The sequence below is a fragment of the Lacerta agilis genome, chromosome 1 (assembly GCF_009819535.1).
Source record: "Lacerta agilis isolate rLacAgi1 chromosome 1, rLacAgi1.pri, whole genome shotgun sequence".
NCBI classification, from domain to species: domain Eukaryota; kingdom Metazoa; phylum Chordata; class Lepidosauria; order Squamata; family Lacertidae; genus Lacerta; species Lacerta agilis.
This window is the reverse complement of record NC_046312.1, coordinates 15,060,235-15,083,964: the sequence shown is the minus strand read 5'-3', so window position 1 is coordinate 15,083,964 and position 23,730 is coordinate 15,060,235. Positions and strand designations below refer to the sequence as shown.

Below are 23,730 nucleotides of genomic sequence, written 5' to 3'. Positions count from 1 at the left end.
ACATTGTTTTTTGTAACACGTTTTTTACTTGTATCAAGATCCCTGTTTTCTTAGCAGGCATCATTGTTTAGAATAAACTCTGGGAATTGACAGATTGTGCCCACTTAATTTGTTGCACCAGAATACCAACATTGGCAGGGTTCAGATGATATTTCCCTAGCTTCCATGGGCGTAGCAAGGTAAATTGGTACCCGGGGGCAAAAAAATAATAATTGTCACTCACACCCCCCAAAGGCATGGGAAGGTCAGGTGGTACCCGGTGCGGAAAATTTCTTGTCAACCCCCCCATTGATCCCCCCCCCAAATGGTTTTACGTTTATTTCATATTTTCTTACAAAGGAATAATAACAAGTAATTAAAAAACTTTTATTTATATCCCACCCTCCCCGGCCAAAGTTGGGCTCAGGGTGGCTAACATCAGATACATAACATTGGTATAAAATCAAACAATAATTAAATTACCTCCTAAAAACATCTCAAAATCAAATTAAAGTCTAATTAGATAGCTTTCCATAGGGTTAGGGTTGGGAACAGTAAGTGTTCTCTGAACTGAAATTTCAGCCTTCATGACATAGGAAAACAGCCAAGTGAACAGCTATTTTGGTGGAGGAGGGTCAAGATATTAACCGATATGCATGAAATTTCATATATAGCTATATAATCCCTAGTATAGTAAGATAAGACCTTCGGAGCAGGCATTAAATTTTTTTTTTTTTTTAAATTGTTCCTTGATCATTTGTCACCCCCTCCATTATGGAACCTGGGGCGCCCCCCCCCCCTTGCTATGCCCCTGCTAGCTTCATCAACCATCATTTTTATTATCATTTGGCTTGTATGCCCCTTGCTTATCCAAGCCCTTGCATACAAATATTCTTCATTCTTGCTTGTCTTAATCTAGAATTTCCCATTGTATCCAGCTGGAGAACTCTAGTTAATGACTGTTAACCATCGTAATAAGCCAGGATATGTTTTCTGTACAAACAATAGATTCTAAATTAATCTACTTAGCAGAATTGGAAAAGGGTGGGTTTGTTATATACAGATTGGTCAGACTCTGTTTGCTCAGGCATATGAAAATTTGTTAATGCTGTCTAAAAAGTTTCTGATCCAACAATTAAGAAATATTTTCCAGGTTCTGTTCCTGAAGCAGAAATGTAATTTCTACCATCGAATGCTGATGGGCCTGGTGAAAGGGAAGCTCTTGTAAGGCTATAATGCAGTTCCAGTGAGATAAACTTCTGATGCTATTTCAGCATAATGATTTTTTGTAGTGAAGCCCTGCATTTCATTAATGCCGGTTGTTATTCATGTTGTATCTCCAGAATTACAAGCATAGTAATCAAATTGACTTCCTCGTTACCTTTGCTTCCTTCCATATTGGGTATTAATAAACCTGCCCATCATCCTGGGGGCCTGGTTTTGCTAGTGACACTTGGTGTATTATATTCAATTAGAATTATGCTCCAAGGACCATTTGCCAAGTTACTTATATATACTGTAAGCCAAGGTTTGCCATAGTGTACATTCAACAGGGAACTGCAAAATATTGTAGCTCCTGGTGAGTGTAATTATATGCTACATGTGCCTTTACAAATGTATTTGTTTGATATTTATACTTCACATTTTTAGACATGAAAATGTTTCAAGCCTGTATCTGAAATTATCCTTTCTTTAAATTAGCTCAAAATTGATGTAGGTTGAACACCCTGAAAGGAGATAATATCTGAATGATCCAGGAACGAAACTGATCTTGTCTCTTTACACAGCTTACTAGTTGAGCCTTCTAAAGTTAATTTCACTGTAATTGGTATACAAACAATAAACGAGTACTGAAGGAAGAGAATAGCAAGCAAGACACAGCAGACTTTCTTCTCGTGTTCAGAGAAGCTCTATTTTACTTACTCAACTAAATAGTGCAAGGATTAGCTTTTGCCCAGTGGGATTTCCCTCTCCTATGTGTGCCATGTGCTGTCCCTCAATCTGCTCCAGAGGGTAAAGGGACCCCTCCAGAACAGATTTAGGGGGTGCATGGGGGAGAAAAAGGGAAGAATGTTCCATTGCACAAGGATAAATCCTTGCAGCACCAACTGAACATTATGCATAACACTACACTGAATACAGCCTGTTGGCTCTTGTCAAACAAGCAATTTAATGCATTCATCAATTACCTATTTGTGTCTTAAGGTGGTTTTACTGGGGTTTGCCTTAAATGACTAGAGTACTGTTCCTTTTCCGCACTTGAAGTAGATACGTTTCAAGCTGACCAGTTTATTCAGTTCAGATTGAGGCACGTTTGCTCCTACATATGAGTTAGTCTATGACAATCCTACTAGTACAATATTATATTTTGGAGCTTGTGTGAACTTCTCGTATCACCCCCCTTTCCAAGCCAGCCTACTTCATACTGGATTTTGTTGTTGTTGTTGAAAAAACTGGTTAACTCAGTTGGTTAATGCGTGGTGCTGATAACTCTAAGGTTGCAGGTTTGATCCCTATATGGGACAGCTGTGTGTTCCTGCGTTGCAAGGGGTTGGACTAGATGATCCTCAGGGTCCCTTCCAACTGTACAATTATGTGGCATTGCAGTGGGCCTATAATCCCATTGTATTGTTCCTGATGTACTGTGCTTTGCATCTGGTCCTGGTTTTATAAAGCTGAGTCCTTATGAGATTTGAAGCATATCTGACTTGCACTGTGAATATGGTTCACAAGAATCCACCAACAACCAATGCAAAACATTTCCTGGAGAAATAGGTAGTGTATAGAAACTTGGGAAGGGACAGATGCCAAGAGCGTTATAGACATTAAATTCTGGATGATAAAATTTCAGGAACTATCCAAGTTTGCATTCTGTTGAACGGACCTGTCCCCACAACTTGCATTTTGGGTGAATCTTGTAATACAGTGGTACCTCGGTTTATGAACTTAATCTGTTCTGGAAGTCCATTCTTAAACAGAAACCATTCTTAAACCAAGGCGTGCTTTCCCTAATGAAGCCTCTCACCGCCGGTGCCCTTCCACCGTTTGGATTCTGTTCTTAGACCGAGGTAAAGTTCTCAAACCAAGACACTATTTCCGTTTTTGTGGAGTTTGTAAACCAAATCGTTCTTAAACTGGACTGTTCTTAAACCGAGGTACCACTGTACAGTAAGCCTGCAACTTACACAGGGTTTACGTTCCAGGGATCATGCCTAAACACAATGAGTTCAACAGTAAGCGGGATTGCCAAAATCTTCTTTCCCAGATCCTTGCCCGCTTTTTATTTTTTGCCAACCACATAAAGCTGAACGTTAAATGATTGTAAGTTGGTGTAGCGGTTAGCATGTTGGACTAGGACCCCGAAGAAACTAGGGTTCAAATCCTCACTTGGCCATGAAACTCAGTGGGTGATCTTGGCCAGTCAATGCCTCTCAGCCTGACCTACCTCACAGGGTTGTTGTGAGGATAAAATGGAGCGGGGGCATGTGAGTGGGATATAAATGCAATAAATAAATTATAAATAAATAATAGTGGAGCATGGGGATTGTGTTGGGGTCCTGTAGCAAACCTCTAGTATGATGCTATGAATGTCTGTATTATGTTTAAGTGTGTGATGAAATTTACGTAATATAATTGCTTGCAAACTTTTAAAAGTTTTGTGTGTGTGCGTACGTTGTGTGCCTTTTGGGGGGAAGAGCTAAAATATTTGTATTCGTGCTAAAGCAATCATAAGGCAAATAGCACAGAGCCCGTGCACACAGTTTGCAAGCTTGCGCAGTTCATTTTGAAGAAGAAAGGGGAAACATTTAATGCATTCATGAAATACTGCTGAAATAGAAAATTGAGACAGTGCATCTATTTGTGGATCTTTGCTGGCTGATCACACAAATAGACTCTGAAAAAATCCTAGCCCTCCTTTTGTGAAGTGAAAGTTAACTCCATGATATACTTGTTTGCTCGGAAGGTTTAGTGCTTGTATTTTCAAACAGTAGTCTGGGCATTCATTTACTAATGATGAATGGAAGTACAAGAGAGCTGACAAATGTACAAGCTTAATGCACGGTGACAGCCACACAGAGAGCTCTTTTCATTTGCGGCTTTTCAGAGTCATTTTAAGTTGGTGCATTTGGCCAATCAGCTTTCTCCACTCTGCTGACATCACTAACTAGCCAGTTCCCTCCAGCTGCAGAGAGCTTCAGTTTCTTTTTTTTAAAACTAAAATGGAGGCTGGTTTCTTGCCTTAAGGAGTACACCGCTTTCCCTGCTGAAGCCTAGATGTTGACATGTAATAAAGCTGGCAGCAGGATGGTGGTGGACGCAGCCAATTCAAACGGGCCATTTCAGCCCGTGGCCCTTCTGCATATTCGAGGTGAGTTATTTGTGTTTGAATGAATTGTAACCCTCTGTGGCTTGGTAATAAAAAGCTATTGTGATTCTCGGATAAGGAAAGCAGGAAGTCCTTTGTAGCAGAATCCATTTTTGTTCCGATGCAGATTTATTAAAGTTGGAAAAATATAGGGGAGTTCCACTAAATCTTAAAAAGATGTAAGAATCGGAAGGGCTGCTTGCATCGTTAAACAGGTTTTGCTGCTTTCTGCCCTAGTGCTCCCCTCCCCCCACTTTCAGGCTGATGTCAAAGGATGTGAAGTCACTACCCCAGAAAGGGGGGGGGGGAGTTGGAGGGAAGAGAGGCAGGGCACTTAAGTTACACAGCAGTTCTTTCAGAGAATTGCAGCTCTTTGTGGCATATTTGAGCGATAACATGCAGTAAAAGGATTTTTGTGTATACAAGTGAGGGTTCATTTATGGCTGCTGTTTAGGTTTGCAACTAAACAGGAAAGTGTGACTGAGTGATACAGTCCATTGCATTATAGAAGGCAGCCACTATATTTTTAGGAAACATCCAACGAAATATGCTTTTTGAAACGTACAGTGCTGACATTGTGAATCTTAAAACAATTTTACATTGCTGTGTGGAGCAATGATTATAGAAAGCATGAGTGTATTCTGCCATTGGGCATCTTAGAAATCTGTAGTGTGTTTTTAAGTACAGTACCTTAAACAATTCCTAAATTCTCTTGAATTTGATTCCAGTTCGCTTTGTTTCAAACACTTGTGGGATTCATTGATTCATGGCTTCTGAACAAATCAAACATTAGCCAAGATACTGATTTAGTGTTTCTCTTTGAAACTACAATCTCAAACGCCAGTATTGTTACAGGATTACTGGGTGGCATCTCCTCTAGTTTTACTAGCAAACTAATGGCATTATAAACATACACCGTTCCCCACTCCCTTATCAGCATTCTTGATACATTCAGGACTACCTGGCAGAGAAAGATTTCTAAGCTTTACATGATGGAGACTTCCAAAAATAAAATTTAGCAAGGAGTGATCTTACACATTTCTTGTCTTTGTTATAAAATTATGTACATTTAATTTAAAAAAATGCAAAGGAACATTGTATTTCCTGCATTTATTTCTCTTCTGGCTGTAGTTTGCTCACTTTACTGATAGAAGAGTTTATTTATGTTTGTATTATAATTGATGTGTGCTTTCACTACAAAAGTTATTTCTTAAAAACAACAACACTAATGGACTGTTCAGGACTTGCAGTTTAAAACCCTTAACTTTAGGGTTCATAGTTATGTCCTTTCCATAGTGACCCTCAAACTCTAGCAGTGACTTTTTTAAAAATTAGGGCAAACCACCTCCAGGACTTTCATTCTTTGACAAATACTGAAACCGTTTTAACTTGCACTAAAGTAGAGTGTGCTGAAAAACCTAAATTGCCAGGCCAGTCCATTCTTCTTTTCTTACACACTACCGACTTTTTTTTACAAGTTTCTTTGCTCTTGAAATAGCTTCCCAACTCGTATTTGTAATTGGGACCAAACAGTTGTGTGTAACTAGTGGCGTCTAATGCCCACTAGACTTGGTGGGAATACAAAGATGTCAGGCCTTTGTTGTCAACGAGAGGTCATGGGGATGCTTCCGAATTCTGATTTTCTCCCCATCCTCCTTCATTGCAAGGTACTGTGGATACATAGGTTAATGTATCTGCTTTACAAATAGCACCTAATTAAACTGAAAAGTATCATTCAGGAGAAGTTCCTGCTGTCACAGTTGCTTTTCTGCTGAGAGGAAAGTTGTATGGCTTCCACTTTTTCCAGTTCTCTCGCTATTCACCTGCTTTGCAAATAGTGGACACTGCATCATTGCAGTTGTAATAATAACTTGGCGCCTAAATATTTTATCTTGGTACAGAATGGGTACCCGCTGTCACAATTTCTAGTGTGTGTTCATGCCATAATAGCCATATGTTACTCAGAAGTAAACCCCATGGGGAATTCCAATGTGGTTGCTACCTAATAAGCAGGTTCAGGATTGCAGCTGGAATTGGCCACACAGAACTGTTAAGAAGGGACCCCCTAAATTTCCAAACCCGTAGGAAAAGATTATTCTCCTCCCCCCCCCATCCCAGCTTTTAAAATTTACCTAAGTGTCTTACAGTCTTTTATCTTCTCAACAACCCTGTAAAGTAGGTCACAGTACAATTTTAGCAAAACAACAGAAAGGATACCATATTTTCCAGCGTATAAGACGACCCCCAACTTTTCCAGTTAAAATATAAAGTTTTAGATATACTCGACCGCAGATTTTCCTCCCGGCATATAAGACGACCCCCGACTTTTGAGAAGATTTTCTTGGATTAAAAAGTAGTCTTATACACCAGAATATACAGTAATACTGTCACCTTAAAAACTAAACAAAATATAAAATGGCATAGTTTTCTTAGGCTGGACTCCACTTCATCAGATGCATCGTTCTTGATAATCCATGAATCAGTTATGCAGTAATACTGTACAATACTTTTGCTGTAGTATTTAAAGTGCTACTGGATTCTCCCACCCCATTTCTGCTGCAAGCAGTGGAAGTGAATCCCATTTTTGGTATAAGTACAGAGAATAATGTACCCAGCAGCAACAACAGCACCAAACAATGAGTCTATGGTAAAGGAGAGGAATTTTAAATTATGGCCCCAGAGCAACACTTTATCGTCTGATGCAGGAGTCGGCAAATATTTTTAGCCATGGGCCAGTCCACTGTCCCTCAGACCTTGTGGCGGGCCAGAGAAGCGGCACCGGGGGGGGGGGGGGAGCTGGAAGAAGAGGTGAGAGGGGCAAGTAGTCCTCCTCCCCAGCCCCAGCCGCTGCGCTTACCTTCCCAGGGGCTGCCACCGCCACTGCTGCTGCTTCTCATGGGTAGGCAGAGGGAGCTCGTCTGCTCTGCTCTTTGGCCCACAGGAGCACCAGGGCGGCGGAGGGAAGATGAGCATCAGGAAAGGGCTGGCGCCAGAGAGGGGCTGCTTAAAATGGCGTTCAGCCAGCTCAGCCCAGCCCCCTTCCTCCTCTAGGCAGGGCGGGGAAAAGCCAGGAGGAGGGAGGGTTGTGGTGGTGTGTGTGAGGGAGAGGGGGGGAAATGGAATGGCGTGCGGGGGGGGGGGGAATGGCACAGCCTGAATAAACAGAATCCCCACGCCTATCCACGGACAGTTCGCGGACTGGATCCTGAAGGCAATTGGGCCTGATCCGGCCCGCAGGCCTTAGTTTGCCGACCCCTGCTCTGGTGGTTTGAGGGGGAAATGCGTGAAGACAATACTCTTGCCAAGTGTCATCCAGAGAAGGAAAATGTACAGGAAACAGTATGGTGAAACCCATGGATTTTATATTGTCACCACCAACTACTCGTGGTAATCCACTGTATCCTTGCACAAATTTAAGCAAGAGGGGCATCCTGTGACAATGTGTGCCCAATTAATCTGGCGGGGTGAAGGCAGGACCTGTTGCAAACAATTTCCCCTCTCTCACACATAGTTACACTTAATGCAGGCACACACACTCACACCTGACACTAGCACACACTCACCTGTAGCTCTGTTGCACACACACACACACAGTGGGGAGGAGATACTCTGGACTGGAAACAGAAATAATGAATCTGTGGGAGGAGAGTGGAGAGCATTTCTGTGCTTCCTGGTCACTAGGTAGCACAGGAGCAAGCCAGAGGAGATGTTCAGGGAAGATGAGGAGTGCCTTCCCTTCCTCCCTGAGAAAATTCACACCCTTTGTTTTGCTCTGTCCACATTTGCTCTTCTCTCTCTCTCTCTCTCTCTCTCTCTCTGTGTGTGTGTGTGTGTGTGTGTGAACAAATACTAGTTGTAAAGAAAGAAAACCAAGCTGCTCAAACTAGCAGACTCCCTCTTGCCTGCCTGCCTACAAAGTATCTGAAGAAGTGTGCATGCACACGAAAGCTCATACCAAGAACAAACTTAGTTGGTCTCTAAGGTGCTACTGGAAGGAATTTTTTATTTTATTTTGTTTTGCCTACAAAGTGTTATTCAAGCTGTTTGGAGGTGTGGTCTTGAAGGAAGTAGCCATGAGCATACTCAGAACAGCTCCTGGGTCTACCCAAAAGGTAGATTACATTAACTAGATTGAGATAATGACAAAAGTACGGGGGAGGGGCGGGAGGCAGTTACAATCAGGGCAAATAGCTGTTAGCTCCTTGAAAGATAAACACTGTAAGACATTTTAAGGGGTGCATAATATTTATTACGCTTTTATGCCACGTGTTACTCCAGGGGGCTCAAGGTGGTGTGCATTGTTTTCCCTTTCCCATTTTATCTTCATAACAACCCTGTGAGGTAGGTTACCAGGCACCGTCTAATTAAAAAAAAGATGCTTCCCACAGGGTTACAATCTGGCACTGACAGATTATTTTTTCCTTGTGGAGAATACCATATAAATAGTGTTCTACAGCATTGTCTATTTAGTCTATATATTTAACTGGACTCAAATGTTAGTTCACAACCAATTTCATTTATCATAGTTTTTCATTAGGAAAATAAGTATAATGTACGAATTAAAAACGTGCTCAGAGTGAGAAATGTTGAGTAAGATTCATGAGGGATAGTTGGGGGCGGAAGAGAAAGGGGCAAAGAGCCCAGTTCCTGCTAGCTTATTATTCATCTAGAGATCATTGTTTAGTTTGGTTATGAGTGTGCCTATGATAAACTGGATTTGTGGAGTAGTCCTTACAGATCAGCTTGCTGACTCACACACTGGCGTTGAAAGTGGATCTAATGCATGTGATGTAACACTTAACTAGATAATAAAGATGCAACAGCTTCCCTCTGATCTTGATCAGTTAAATGTAAAAGAGTTCATGCAGCAACTGAAAAAGCATTCACATGAACTTGGAAGTGGTGGAATACCATTTAATAAATGCTGGGTGCATCAGATATGGATGCCACTCAGATCAAGCCAGGCTGTGATAAAACAAGTTCAATGTGGATAGGCGATGAAGCGGAAAGCCAACCAGTTTTAAGAGATGTTGCCTTTGTCCAATCTTAGTATTTATTGTTTAGATTTGTATCCTACTCCATCTCCTATGTCTTCAGAGTTGTAGATTATGCTGAAAGTGACTTCTCCAGGCCAGCCAGTGAGGTTCATAGTTTAGTGCAGGCATAGGCAAACTTGGCCCTCCAGGTGTTTTGGGACTACAACTCCCATCATCCCTAGCTAACAGGACCTGTGGTCAGGGATCATGGGAACTGTAGTCTCAAAACATCTGGAGGGCCGAGTTTGCCTATGCCTGGTTTAGTGTCTGTTGGAGGACCTCTTCCCTTCTCCCAAGAGGGCTGCATACTGGCTTGCAGTGTATATATTTCATTAGAAATTAGTGCAGCAATTGGTGAAAATACAGCTTGACAGTGCCACTGTATCACTCTGTATCTGCATTGTTGTTCTATAAAAGGGTGACAAAAATCCCTGTTGGCATTCAGGACCCTGTTAAAACCTGCAATACTACTAATAAAGATAAGCATTTATGCAGCCTTAAGCATTCAAAGCACTTCACACCTTATATTGTGATAATCCTTACAAGATTTGTAAGGGTGGTCCATATTATTAACCCATATCACAGATTCAGGGGTGGGGCTAGGACACACTGGCTTGCTTAAAGCTGTGAAATAAGTGCATCGTGGTGGTGAGATGCACATAGCTTGAGCCTGTGACTATGCCACCCCAACTTTTGATATATAATTAACCAATGAGTGTTTGCCCACTCCTTTCTCTGCTGTCTTCCTTGTTCCCCTGTTCTCACACTCTCTGCTGTCCATCCTGCCATACTTCCCAGGCTTTTGAAACCTAGGGTGACAGTGCGATAGGTCTTGCACTCCTCTCTCAAGCCAAGAAGCAGTAATGCAGCCCTACGATGTTCAGTTGCTCTCATGATTTCAAAGGTCCCGTAGCTTTGCACAGGAATGTCAAATCAGGAATAGCCTGCCTACTTACTACCAGTATCATTGTTTCTTAGTGCTGTTACCAGGTGGGTTATTCCCCACCCCCAATTTTGTATTTAGCTCAAGATAGGCCGTTTTTAGAGTTTGAATTCCACAGAGAACCACCATGTTATTTAGCAAATTTCAACAGTTTATCTCGTGGTATGAAAACCAGTATTATGCTAATTGTGTCGTGAATGCCAGCCTTTTTTAGGCAGCTTTCCGAAACATATCCCACTCCGGCTGGAACAAGCAAGTTGTGACCTGCCATTCTGATGCTGACAGACTTTCAGTCATAGTGTGCTACTTGTTTTCGAAGTTACTAAATATGCGCTGGCTGAAAGGCCTAGCACACCCTTCTATTGCTTAAGGAGATTTCTCTGGTGACAGTTGTTAACTGTGTACAGCATACTTTGGTTTGGGAAGATCACTACAGCCAGTAGTTCAGTTTGAATCCTTGGGGGTGGGGTGGGGGACAACATTTGTCAACCCTGCAAACATCTACCACTTCATTCCTTTATTGATCATTGCTTTTCGTCAAAGGGCAGAAAGGCACGCCTGTGCAAAAGCAGGATGCACAAAATAAAGTGGGTGGGGCTGTTGTATGAAGTGTGTGTTCCTACCTGTTCGAGAGATTAAAATTCTTCTGTCATATTGTGATTGGCTAGTACGCCAATCCTTTTTGGGTGAGGCTGCTTGGCCTCTGTTTTCCATTATTTACTTATTTTAAAATACACTGCCTCTATTGTATCACCAAGGTGATGTACAGTAAAAAAAAAATCAATACAAAACAACAATTAAATATAAAATAAAAACTATTCCAATCTTTGGGGAGGCAGTCTTTGCTGATTTACACATCGATGTGGCCCGTTAGTGGACAGGATTGTTTTGCAAGCGAAAACCACACCCAGTTAATTCCCCACTATGTCTGCATGGCTCCTATTGCTAGCCCAATTAAAAAAGAAAGAAGAAAAGACTTGTTTGGTTCTTTTTCCTTTTTCTAATACATTTGGACCACACTGGATACAGGAGTAGTACTATAATGTTACTGATACCAGCCCATCTCCTTTAGTTTCATGTGTCCCCAATGATGGTGTTAATTAACTGTTTAGGGGATTCGATAGGAAAACTTGGAGCCTGAAGCAACTCTAGTTTCTGTTCTTTCATACAGAATCCTGGTGATTTCCTCATGACACTTACATTTTTGGACTCTTGCAGTTTTTTTATTTTTTACAATTATGCTGTTACAGCATCCATGAACATAGTGTGCAAAGAATGAAAAGACAAGTCTGTGCCCCGAGAGGTTTACAATCTAGAAAATGGCATAAAGGAGACAACAAGAAAAGACTGAAGCTGGAAGCAGGAATAGAAAGAGGGAAACTATGTGATGTGTACATGTAATTAGGTACAGTAATTCTTAGATACAGTAGGGAATGGGAACTAGAGGCTTCTCAGAAAAATTGGATTTTGAAGAAGAGTTTAAAGGAAGCGATAAGTGACACCATAGATCATTTCTGGGATGCAGTTTCAGGCAGAATGAACAAGGGAGAAAAGGAAGAATTTTTTGACGGGGGCCTTTGGAGTTTGAACCTGGATGAGATTACAATGGTGAGATGTGGGCCACGGAGATTTTTTTTTAAGGTAAAGACAATAAGAATGTGCAGAATCTATGAATGGAAAGCTAACCTGTGTAGGGATTTAAAAGAGACTTGTATGGTTGGAGGAATGAGAGAAGTGAATTATTTTGACAGCAGAGTGCTGGATAGAGGTGAAGGAACAGATGTAAGACAACAGAAAAGAGAAAATGCAAGGTGAGAAATGAGAGATGGCTGGGGATGGACCAGAGTTTTTGTCTCATTTTTTAAATGTTGCATAGGGAGACATGATGTGATTTGGTAACAGGCAGCAAAAGAAGGATGAGTTAAAGATAAACCCATGGCTTTTTGCCAGATCAATAGGGTGGAGGATATTGTCATTGAGGGAAGAGAGCTGGGAGAAAGTACAGCCCAGCTGGATCACACCAGTGGCCCATCTAGTCCAACATCCTGTTCCCATAGTGGCCAATGGGAATCCTTCATGGAGGATGTCGAACATTTAAAAAACTTCCAGATGTCTTCTAAAAGTTGTGTAGTTCTTTTATTTCCTTGACATTTGATGGGAGTGCGTTCCACAGAGAGGGTGCCACTGCCGAGAAGGCCCTCTGCCTGGTTCCCTGTAACATCACTTCTCACAGTGAGGGAACCGCCAGAAGACCCTCACAAGTGGGACCTCAGTGAATGATGGGGTGGAGACGCGCCTTCAGGTATACTGGGCCAAGGCCGTTTAGCGCTTTAAAGCTCAGCACCAACACTTTGAATTGTGCTCAGAAGGGGTTTGAAATGATGACAAAGCATTGAAATATCCAAAAGGCACGTGGAGATTCAGAATTGGAAGGAGAAGGTTCTAGGCTGGAGAGTTAAAACCCTTCTGTCAGCACTATTGGTGGTACTGAAAACCATCAGATGCGATGCTGGGTAGAGGGAGAACAGTGAAGGGTCACTCTTATGTCCTGCGCAGCCATTGCATAACTCCTAATGAAGACTATACTCATAAAGACTCAAGATTCTGATCAATGTTCAGATCGTTGCTTACAAATATATCACTTGAGGCTACCAGGCACCTAGGTTTCTGAGTACCTTTGCTGTTGGATCAGCAATTCCTAAACACTGCATTGTGAACCATATTCTAGCTGCTCCTCCTCCTCCTCCTTTGCTGCCACTTTATTTCTTACATTGCAGTGGCCATAGCATTCAACACCCAAGATTCCCATGCTATGCAAGCAGTCTGTGTGGTGAGAGAGACCCGTGTTATGGCTGCTGCTTGGAACAGCTGCCATGTGAAAGTCTTTCAAGCATCAGCCTCCCACGCAGTGACCATGATCTGAGAATCTCAGTAATGAACAGGAAGTACAAATATAACAACACTTACCTACTATCTATCCATACTCACACACCCATTGTTGTTGGAATTTATAAAAACCAGAACTCTTCTATAACTTCACTTAAAATAGTAAAATGATACATCAGACCAGGACTTAAGAATTCAGATTAGGAGTGCAACAGAATTCTGATTGGGATGTAGTGAAGGCCGAGTCTTCTTTCTTCTAAGTTTTGTTGTCTTGTTGAATCAACTGTGTGCATTGCAATTGCACTGCTATTTCTATTAATACCTGGTTTTAGTTTGGTTTAATTCCCGTCTTTCATTTTTTCTCCTACTGAAAATAAACCAGTGCCTTCTTTAAAGATTTCTATAAGAAATTGTTAGCCTGTGTGACTGAGCCATAGCTGCCAACTCCCCCCCCCCCCTTTTAAGGGAAATTCCCTTATTCCAAATAGGATTCCTCACAAGAAAAGTTGACAGCTATGGACTGAGCTGTGTGCTTAGAGATTGTTAATCTTTTGCACTCTATAACTTGACCATCTCAGAAGTCCAGAGAGGCCTGGACTACTTGCAGCTTTTAGTAAAAATTAAAAAATGAGCAAGTTTGTAAATATAATAGTTGGTTTGGGAGGGCATGTTCATCACATGTTCATCATTCTTGTGCCATCATATTTATGTACATTTTGAATGATTCAATATGACAAAATCTATACAGTGGTACCTCGACTTACGACGTTAATACGTTCCGAAGGTGCCCTCGTAGGTCGAAATTTTCATAACTCGAAGGGCGCTATCTCCGGAGGGGAAAAAACTTCGTAAGTTGAGAAAACCGCATTAAAAACCTCGTAAGTCGAGGTATCGTGCCGCCGCTTTCCCTTCGTAGGTCGAAAAATTTGGAAGCGGCGGCCATTTTTTTTCTTCCGGAAGTCATTCGGAAGTCGAAAACGACATACGTCGAGGTGCTTGTAAGTCAAGGTCCCACTGTATCAGTTAATAATTACCTATGCCCTTTACCAGATTGAATCTTTTATTTGCAGCTCTAACCCGAGTGTGTTAAGTGTGCATAAAAACAAGTTGTGAAAAAGATCTCCAAAAACAATAATAATTAACAAGTGTTTAAATTTGAGGCCCCATTTGAGCTTGAGGCCCAGGCCAAATGATCCTATACACAAATAGAGAGAAAGAGTTGAGCCTGATTTCATATCACAAAATTACTTATTTGCAGTAGTTCAGGTAGGGGAATTCAGGGGGGGTTATGGTTTTAAAAATTAGAATGTCCCCTATTTGGGTCACTTTCAGTCAATTTTGGCCAGTGATGTTCAGATGTTACTGGAGGCATGAAAGTGTCTGCATTAGCCCTGTGCCTATCCTGATTGTTGGCTGTGGTGATTGTAGTTGATCAGTCCTACTGAAAAAATTACCGATATACCTTAGAAAGCAGCATTTGCCTTCTAAGATAGGTGTTTGAAGACTACTTCGCCTGTTACTTTTTCTGACACAGTGGTTGCTTAGGGAAAATGTGTGTGCAGTTATTTATTTATAAGATATGTATTTTACTGTAGGGTAGGTAAAACAAAAATAAAAGAAGTTAGACTGTTTGTTGTTTTCCATTATAAAAAGAAGTAAGACTTTCCCAAGCAAAGTCATGAGGTGGAGTTGTGGTCCAAGTCTCTGTTCCTCTGCAGATAGATGGGTTGTGATACAATGACATTTATTGGCTTTCCAGTTCACATGCATATGTTAAGACATTTTCACTGTTCGTGTGCTATAAAATTTGCTGGAACCACATCTCCACATTAGAGTATCCTATGGAATGATCCTAGTTAGGATCTGGATTGTGTCTGTATTAAGATCTCTACTAGTCTGGATTTGTAGCTGATCATGACAGTCTGACTACATTTATGTGGTTTCTAGTCAAACAAGAAAAAATGTCTTTTTATAAGTCCTATTTGAACTTTCTATAGCCCTGGCTAATATTGATCATAAACTGACTGACTGGCAAGAAAGTCTGCTTCTTCATGAGGACTTCTCAGAAGATGATCTCCTTGAGAAATCCACGTGTAGATATAAGCCAGGTGTAGTGTTCTTCGGGTTTTAATGGTGTATATATATGTGATCAAGGTACCCACGGCAACCTGAAAAATAACTGATTACAGGCCACAAAGAGTAGAGATAATTTACAAAGAAGAAATTTACATAATTTTAAAAAATATTCAGGAGACAACAAAGAATTCTGTGGCATTCCTTATTTCATATGAACATATGCTATCAACTCAGCATTGTGTCACATTGTGTTAATATCCATTCTTCAGCACAAGATGCTTTGGTTACTTTAAAATATGTATATATAACATAAACTACTGTAGCAGTAATATTTTATGAAGAAGTGCTTCAGTACACTTTCCCCCAAAATGTTACACATTTGGGTGTGCAAGTAGATCCTTTCCAGTTTTTCCCCCTTATCAGAGAACCAGATTTACTATTTACCACAGCCCTACCATACGTAGAAAGAAGAGCCTTTTGGATGTTATACATTTTATGGTTTCCATGGTGACACAATGCCGCAGAGACATCTTGAAACAATATTCTCACAAGTTAGCACAAATATAAAAATGTCCTCTTTTCCATAAGTAATCCCATGTTGTACTAATCAGAATCTTTTTTCCATTGTCTACAATTCTTTTTACACAATCCTCTTGTAGTAGTAACATATGATTAAGCAGGAAAGCTTTGTCTACCACACTTGCCATTATGCTTTTTTTCAGAAGAATACAGTTTTTCATGATTAATTTTTTATTTGGAATAAATTACGCATCACTTCCACTTAAGGCTACACAGCATGATTAGGGTTTTTTTATTTTTTTAAAAAACACATTATTAGTATTTATGTAGGTGAGGCATTTTGGGTGTAACCTCATTATCCTTTCACCAACTCAAGTTGTCAAATGCTGTTTCTTACTATCATGGCTAATACTTTCAGACCCTGCAGAAGTCCTTGTGCGAATGGGATTACTTCATTGGATGCAGCCTTATGTATTTGTGGAGAACTGGCAGTGATCATGAAGTGAAAGTTGTCCCATTTCAACATCTTAAAATAATCTAGATCTGGGCTCTTTCGGAGGACTGTTCATCGGACTATTGTGCCTTTTACTCATTCAATTCCTTCCAGTAGCACCTTAGAGACCAACTAAGTTTGTTATTGTTATGAGCTTTCATGTGCATGCACACTTTTTCAGATACTGGTATGAAGCTTTCTTGAAGGCTAAAGCCATAGCACAGCCCACTAAAAACTGAGGTTGCCCACCTTTCTAGAGCCATTGGACAGATTTGTAAATTGCTGTGGGCACTACAAATGCAGGCACTGCGCCTTTGTCTGTTGGCTACAACAGAATGCTTCTTTCTTGCCTATTTTCAGCAAGAGCAGGAGACCCTGTGAATGACCTTTACCAGCGCTCATGCACTAGAATATTAGTGCAATGCCTTTGCACTTGAAAACTCCTTTCAGTATGCCATCTAAAGCTGTGTGGGAAGAAAAGTAACTTTCTATTTTTGTGTCGAGTTAGTCATTTTGCTGGTGTCTAGAGCAGTGTTTTTCAACCTTTTTTGGGCAAAGGCACACTTGTTTCATGAAAAAAATCACGAGGCACACCACCATTAGAAAATGTTTAAAAATTTAACTCTGTGCCTATATTGACTATATATAAAGTAATTCTCTTGAATAGGAATCAAATAAACACAAATAAAGTATTTTATAATTACTTTATTATGAAATAGTAAGTAAACAGAAATATGAAAAATTATAAAATACTTTATTCAGTGCGCAACCAGGGCCTGTTTGGCTGAACACAAAGCTGATATTCTGGCTGGAATTTTCCCCACAGCACACCAGGCAACATCTCGCGGCACACTAGTGTGCCGCGGAACAGTGGTTGAAAAACACTGGTCTAGAGGACAAACGGCTTAACTGTGTTTTTTGTTGCATTTAAGCTGTAGTTGGGCAAAAGGACACTGTTGCATAATTATTCAACTGCTTTTCTACCTGTGTGCTGCTGAATGAGTAGGCTGACTAAATTCGCTCAGATCACAGGATATTAGGAACATCATATTAAAGTAATTTACAGTGCTTTTCAAAAGGCAGTGAGCTTGAGCAGTCCCTTTTTTAAAGTAAAGGGCAATGAAGAAGCCTTTTTGAGGAAGAAATGAGCACACTGAAAGTGTAGGAGAGCTTAGGAGAAGTGGCAGAGTTGTTTTTCTCTGAAACTCTTTCAGGTGCTGGATAAAATGTCAGGTTTGCTTTAGGGCTAAAATCTGGCTTTGTACATTTTGTTTACTTTCCTTCACTCAGCTAGCTTTTCTACTCCCTGCCTGTCTGATTATCTGAACTGGCATCTTTTTAAAATTTCCAATGATATTTGTACTTAAAGTCACATTCATTTCTAGTGGTTTCACTTGCAGTTTAGGGTGTTTCTCTGCAGAGTAGCTTTCAAATATTTGTGTGGTTTCTCTGAACGCCATTTCTCAGAATCGTATTTCCCAATTGTGTCAAACTTCATCTTGAATTTTAACATACCTTACAAAGCAAAACTGGCCACTGTTGCATCTTTATTGATACATAAGAACCTCCACCATTTTCCCTTATATTATTAAGAAGGTTTTTAAGGCAGTAGTTAAATGCAATAAATGGAAGGTGCTGCATTTTCTTCTACTATTCCTTCCTTCCTTTGTTCCAGTTTTCACCCAGGACATATCTTGATTGAAACTTGAACTGAAATTAGACTTTATTGCAGTTCTCTTCCCCACTTTTCTCTAACACTTGTTGTTCAGTCGTTCAGTCGTGTCCGACTCTTCGTGACCCCATGGACCAGAGCACGCCAGGCACGCCTATCCTTCACTGCCTCTCGCAGTTTGGCCAAACTCATGTTAGTAGCTTCGAGAACACTGTCTCTAACACTAGTAGATACCTTTTTACTTTTATTAATAAACAAAATGAACAAAAGATGAAGAGTATAAAGAAATACTGTTAAGCAGGTTGAAAGCAGCACAAGGTTGGACACTGTCATTGAACATTGTTCTAAAACATTGGTTAAAATACAGATTTTTCCATAAACCAGCTGGGTTGCTTAATATGTATTCTTTTGTAATAAGTTAGCTTAATCATAGTTACTATGGACTAAATTTTCTCAATCCATTCAGATATAGTAGGAGATACGCCTATTCCATTTTTTAAGCTGTTATAATCTTAGTACAGCGGTCCCCAAACTAAGGCCCGGGGGCCGGATGCGGCCCAATCACCTTCTAAATCCGGCCCGTGGATGGTCCGGGAATCAGCGTGTTTTTACATGAGTAGAATGTGTGCTTTTATTTAAAATGCATCTCTGGATTATTTGTGGGGCATAGGAATTTGTTCATATATTTTTTCAAAATATAGTCAAGCCCCCCCCCCCAAGGTCTGAGGGACAGTGGACTGGCCTCCGGCTGAAAAAGTTTGCTGACCCCTGTCTTAGTACTTAGAAGGTCAAATATTCTTTCTTGCTCATTTTCCAGAATAACATCTTTTAGATGACCAAGCAGCTATAGTTTAGGTCCCAACGGTATATGATATCCTAACATATCAGAAATATTAGCCTGAACAGATTTCCAGGATATTTCTACTTGAGAACAGTTCCCAAAGATGTTTATATAATCTCCTTTATTTAATCCACTTCTCCAGCATTTATCTGATCCTTATTTATTAAGTTCAGTTTATTAGGCATTAAATACCATTGATAGAGAGTTTTAAAATAGTTCTCATTTAGGTCTGCAGAAATTAGCAGTAGATATATTATTTTAAGTTTTTTTTGTTTCCTTTCCTGGGTAAAAATAGCTTTCTTGTGCACAGAAAAGTGTCTGCCCATTTATTCAGGGTTTTTTTAAATCTCAAAACAACCTCTTCGTATATTCATTCATTCATAGACAGACAGACAGACAGACAGCATAAGTTTAAATAGCTCCAGTTTAAACAACATCCAAATCCTGTGCCTTCTGCAGAGGTTATTCAGCCTTCCTATTGCATTGGAGCCCTGGGAGCTATTTAGGTCATTTGTCAAATATTGCATCTCAGCTAGTGTATGCTTATGATCACCTGGCCAGGATTAGCCCCATCCTGTCACACATTTTACCCGTTGTGTTCACACAGTCGATGTGTTTCAAGAGAAGTATGACATGTGGAATGGTGATTGTAATTCATGTTAGACCAAAGAATGGTTGTTGCATAAGTAGATGCTATACACTGTGTGGGATGTTCTGGTTGGTTTAGCATCAACAGGATTTATATTCTCTAACAACAATCAGCCACAGTCCATGACCAACTGGTGGGCCCATTGGCTATCTTGAATTGTCATTGCAATCTCTAGCCCAGGGGTGAGGAACCTCTGGCCTAAGGCCAATCTTGGCTGCCGGGGAGTCCCAAGATGGCGCACAAGACCATTCTCCCTCCTCCCCCCCAAAAAACAACCATGCCCACCTGTCCATCAGCTGACTCCCCATGTGATGTCAGTTGATGGGCAGAAGGGTGGAGTTAAATTCTGCTTTGACAGCATACACCTGTTCTCAGCGGGGAACTGGGGCGCCCAGTTAGCGAGGCCAGGTTGAACCACCCATTCAACTGATGAATGGGGGAGTTAAATCCTGTCAAATCTGCAGGTTGAGCACCTGTTTATCAGAAGCTGCAACTTACAAATATTTTAAATAAATGTGAAGTGACAAAAGCAGATAATTTAAAGTTAAATTTTCGCAGGAGTGTCAAATGTCTTTAAAATAATTTCCATGTTGTGAGTTTGGTACCCGTGTTACTTTATATTTAGTTGTTTGGGATCTTAGAATTGGCTAAAGTGAGGCTCTTATCCTGCCAGCCGTCATAAGAATGGTGTTCTGTTCTTAAATAGCTGTCATCTAGCACCTTCTTTGTGGTTACCAAGCTCTTTGCTATCAATGGTCTCCTAGTAACACTGACGAAAGCTGTAATTGAATTTCACTTTGCAGTGTGTGCTTTCTAGACTGTTCGGTTAAGATGATGATTTTATTTATTTTGAAGATGCAGCTCAGAATTGCTAGATATGTGAAATCTTAATAAAAGCTATCTTTCTTTGCCCATAATAAAACTTTTTAATTGACTTGGCATTTTTGGTTGGTCAATTAATATATTTTTCAGATTGCTTGCACAGGACATTACATGCTGAACTAGACAGTATGAGTAACTTAAATTTCAAGGAACTTTGCCTTTGTAAACATGTGTAAATTGAAGGTATCGGCACGAGGAGTCACATTTCCTGTATTTTCAGAAAAGTGCTGACTTCTCAAAACTTCTCTTTTAAAATGTGCAAAATGTTTCTCTAGCACAGATGAAAGCTAGATGTTATTTTCTAATTTTCACAAGAAGCCATTGCTTGAAATTGTTATATATGTGCTAGTAAATGAGACTTGAGTTTTACAAGCATAGAAGTAGACATTACTGTCTTGTCACTAGAAATCCTACCTCACTCCTGAGACTGAGGCCTGGTCTTGAACCGTGAGATGATAAGAGTGGACTGTACAACCTTGATTTTCTGGTGGGCAGTGCCATTTTTGAATCTTCTTCTGCATTTAAAATAAAAGCTGCAAGAAGCAGGAAACTCAACATATTAAGGATAACATTTTATCACATTTCTATATTTATAGGGGGAGTACTATATAGGAAAGCATTAAAAAATGTGATTTCCCCACCTGCCACCTGAAGTGGTACTGTCTGTTTTACCACCTAAGGCAGGCACCCCCAAACTCAGCCCTCCAGATGTTTTGGGACTACAATTCCCATCATCCCTGACCACTGGTCCTGTTAACTAGAGGTGATGGGAGTTGTAGTCCCAAAACATCTGGAGGGCCGAGTTTGGGGATGCCTAACCTAAGGGCTCTACCGCTCTATTCTGCAGTATATAGCCAGATTCATAGAATCATAGAAGGGATCACTAGAGTCATCTAGTCCAACCCTCTGCAATACAAGAATCTTTGGGGTTCAAATGTGTGGGGTTCAAATGTGTGGAAATGAAGCCAAACTTCATTTCCCAGCATTCCCATCTATTACATATTTTTGTTTGCTCTAAACTATAGAGCTAACTTGTCATAGGTGAACTTCATGTCCTGTGTTTTACCGCTGCATAAGCAAACACCCCATTTTTCTAGTCATGAATGTGTGTATCACATTAACGATTAATAATGAGAAAAGTACATGATACACGTCTATATAAGTAAATAGAGAGGCAGGAAAAATAGATTATACACTACCTGTGGCACAAAACTTACAGCTAAATCGTCATCCCTTCTGGAAGTTCATTGCAGTCTTCCACAATACAATATTTTATAGGCAATAAAGACTGTTCTGCATAAACACAATATAGCAATAAAGCAATATTTTCACTCCTTTCAGATGTGCCCCCTGGAGAGCAAGAAAAGCTTTTTATTCAGAAGTTGCGACAATGTTGCGTCCTCTTCGACTTCGTTTCTGATCCACTAAGTGACCTGAAGTGGAAGGAAGTAAAACGAGCAGCTTTAAGTGAAATGGTAGAGTACATCACGCATAACCGCAATGTAATCACTGAGCCCATTTACCCAGAAGTAGTACATATGGTAAGTGATTTAAATGGTATTTATTTATTTATTTATTTATTTATTTATTTATTTATTTATTTATTTTAAAAAAAAAAACTTTTTGTTCTGAGTAAACTCCCCATAATTGAAGCTCTCTAGGTTCTAGAACTGTGCTCCTCAAACCGTGGGCCTCAGCCTACTTCTCAGGTGGGCTACAGCCTGCCCCTTAATTTATGCAATAACCTTTTGATGGGCTGAATGCTTGCAGGGGCAGCTCCCTACATGTGCACTGCATAGGCTTGTGGGGCAGTGGGAGTTGGTCGGAGAGCAAAGCAAGAGTGAAGCTGTAGCACACCATGTTGGAGGACTGGTTAGAAAGGAAAGAGGTAATGGCCAAGCGTGACAGAAGAAAGAAAATGCGAAGGAGGGAGGCAAAAGAAACAAACTGCATAATGGAGAAGAGGGCGGGGGTGAGAAGCACCCAGCGCCACTGCTGAGTCCTCAAGCTCCTTTGCTTTTGTCTGACTCTCACATTGCACACTCAACACCCCTGTTCTCTCTTCCTGCTGAGTCTGCAACAGAGCCAGGAAGACTCTTCTCCATCCTCTATGGGGAGGAGGCCAGAGGGACTGTTTGAGGAAATGAGAAGTAAAATGAATATATTTAAATGAATTAATAACTAAAATATTCTAAAAGTAAAGTAATAAACTGGAAATAGAGAAGAAGGGCATAAGACAGGGAAGCTGTTAACGGCAGGAAGATGAAAGCAAAAGGACCAGAGATTAAAGAAGGGGGAAGTTAGAGGGGGAGGAATAAGGTAGAAGTTAAGTGTGAAGGGAGAAGTAGGGGAACGACAAGAGAGGAGAACAAATATTTTGCCTGGCATGGAATAAATGGCCAGTTATGACCTAGCAACACCTGGAGGGCCATGTGTTCCCCTCACTCCTGCCTTATCAGAAAATAAAGCATCAAAACTCTTAGTAGTTATGGCAAAAGTAGCCTTCTAAGCCAAGAAGGCTGGGGAAATGGTCCCTAGGTATTTAGTACTGATTCAAAGCTTTTGCAGTAGCTGAAGTTTAATATATACACATGCCTCTCAGATTTTACCTAAATTGAAACGTAAGCCACCTTGTGCCCCGAAATGTGACCTACAATTAAATTTGCACATACTGTATTGTACGATTAAGAAAGGGATGTGTGAGTCACAATGCTCCAAAATCAGTGCTCTATTTTGCTATGGAACTCCCTGCCATTAGGAAATTGATGTGGCAAAAAGTAATATCAGTTTCAAAAGGGCTAATTATGTCACTTTGTACTTCAATCTGCTGTCATATTGTAACTGGCATTGCCCTTGCACTGCCATTTTAGAACGGGGGTCAGTATTTCCCCCCCTCAAAAGGATGCTGCAGTTGGAATATTGAGAACCCCTGATTTAAAAGGGTTTTCTTTACACTTCATTTCCTGTTTAACACACTGACTTTGATTTTTAGTTCGCTTTCTACTTTCAGGCGTGTCTTTTATAACTAAATTGTAACAGCACCATGCTTGCAGCAGCATCAAGTGTGTTGTATAAATCTGACTCCAGTCTTGCAAAGTCTGATGTTACTTTTGCTAGAATCTCGATGGTACATTTGTATGTCCTAAATTTACAAAAGGGAGAGTTAATAATCCACTAATTTTGGCATTGCTTGCTAGCCAAACCCATTACTTGTGGGCATCACAAAGGTTGTCTTCACCCCAAATCCTCTGATATGTGCAGAAAACCCGGGGAAGGGTTTTGTGTGGGTTTTTTTTTTTTTTTTTTTGCAAAATTAACAAACAACATCAATATTTCACAGCCCAGAGGCCCTCCATGAAAATACCATTCTAAAACCATCAGTGAGGGG

At 40.5% G+C, this 23,730-nt stretch overlaps 1 protein-coding gene across 8 annotated transcripts in view; it reads left to right on the top strand.

The window, feature by feature from the left end:
* Positions 1-23,730, top strand: part of PPP2R5C (protein phosphatase 2 regulatory subunit B'gamma) — a 75,397-nt gene that overhangs the window by 26,427 nt on the left and 25,240 nt on the right. For 6 of the 8 annotated variants that reach the window (XM_033139579.1, XM_033139604.1, XM_033139589.1 and 3 more), the window contains exon 4: positions 21,684-21,883. In XM_033139579.1, coding sequence (XP_032995470.1) covers positions 21,684-21,883 — 200 coding nt within the window. Of the gene's footprint in view, positions 1-4,177; positions 4,349-21,683; positions 21,884-23,730 lie in introns of those variants that run through there. The other 2 variants (XM_033139614.1, XM_033139597.1) reach the window with 1 other exon arrangement.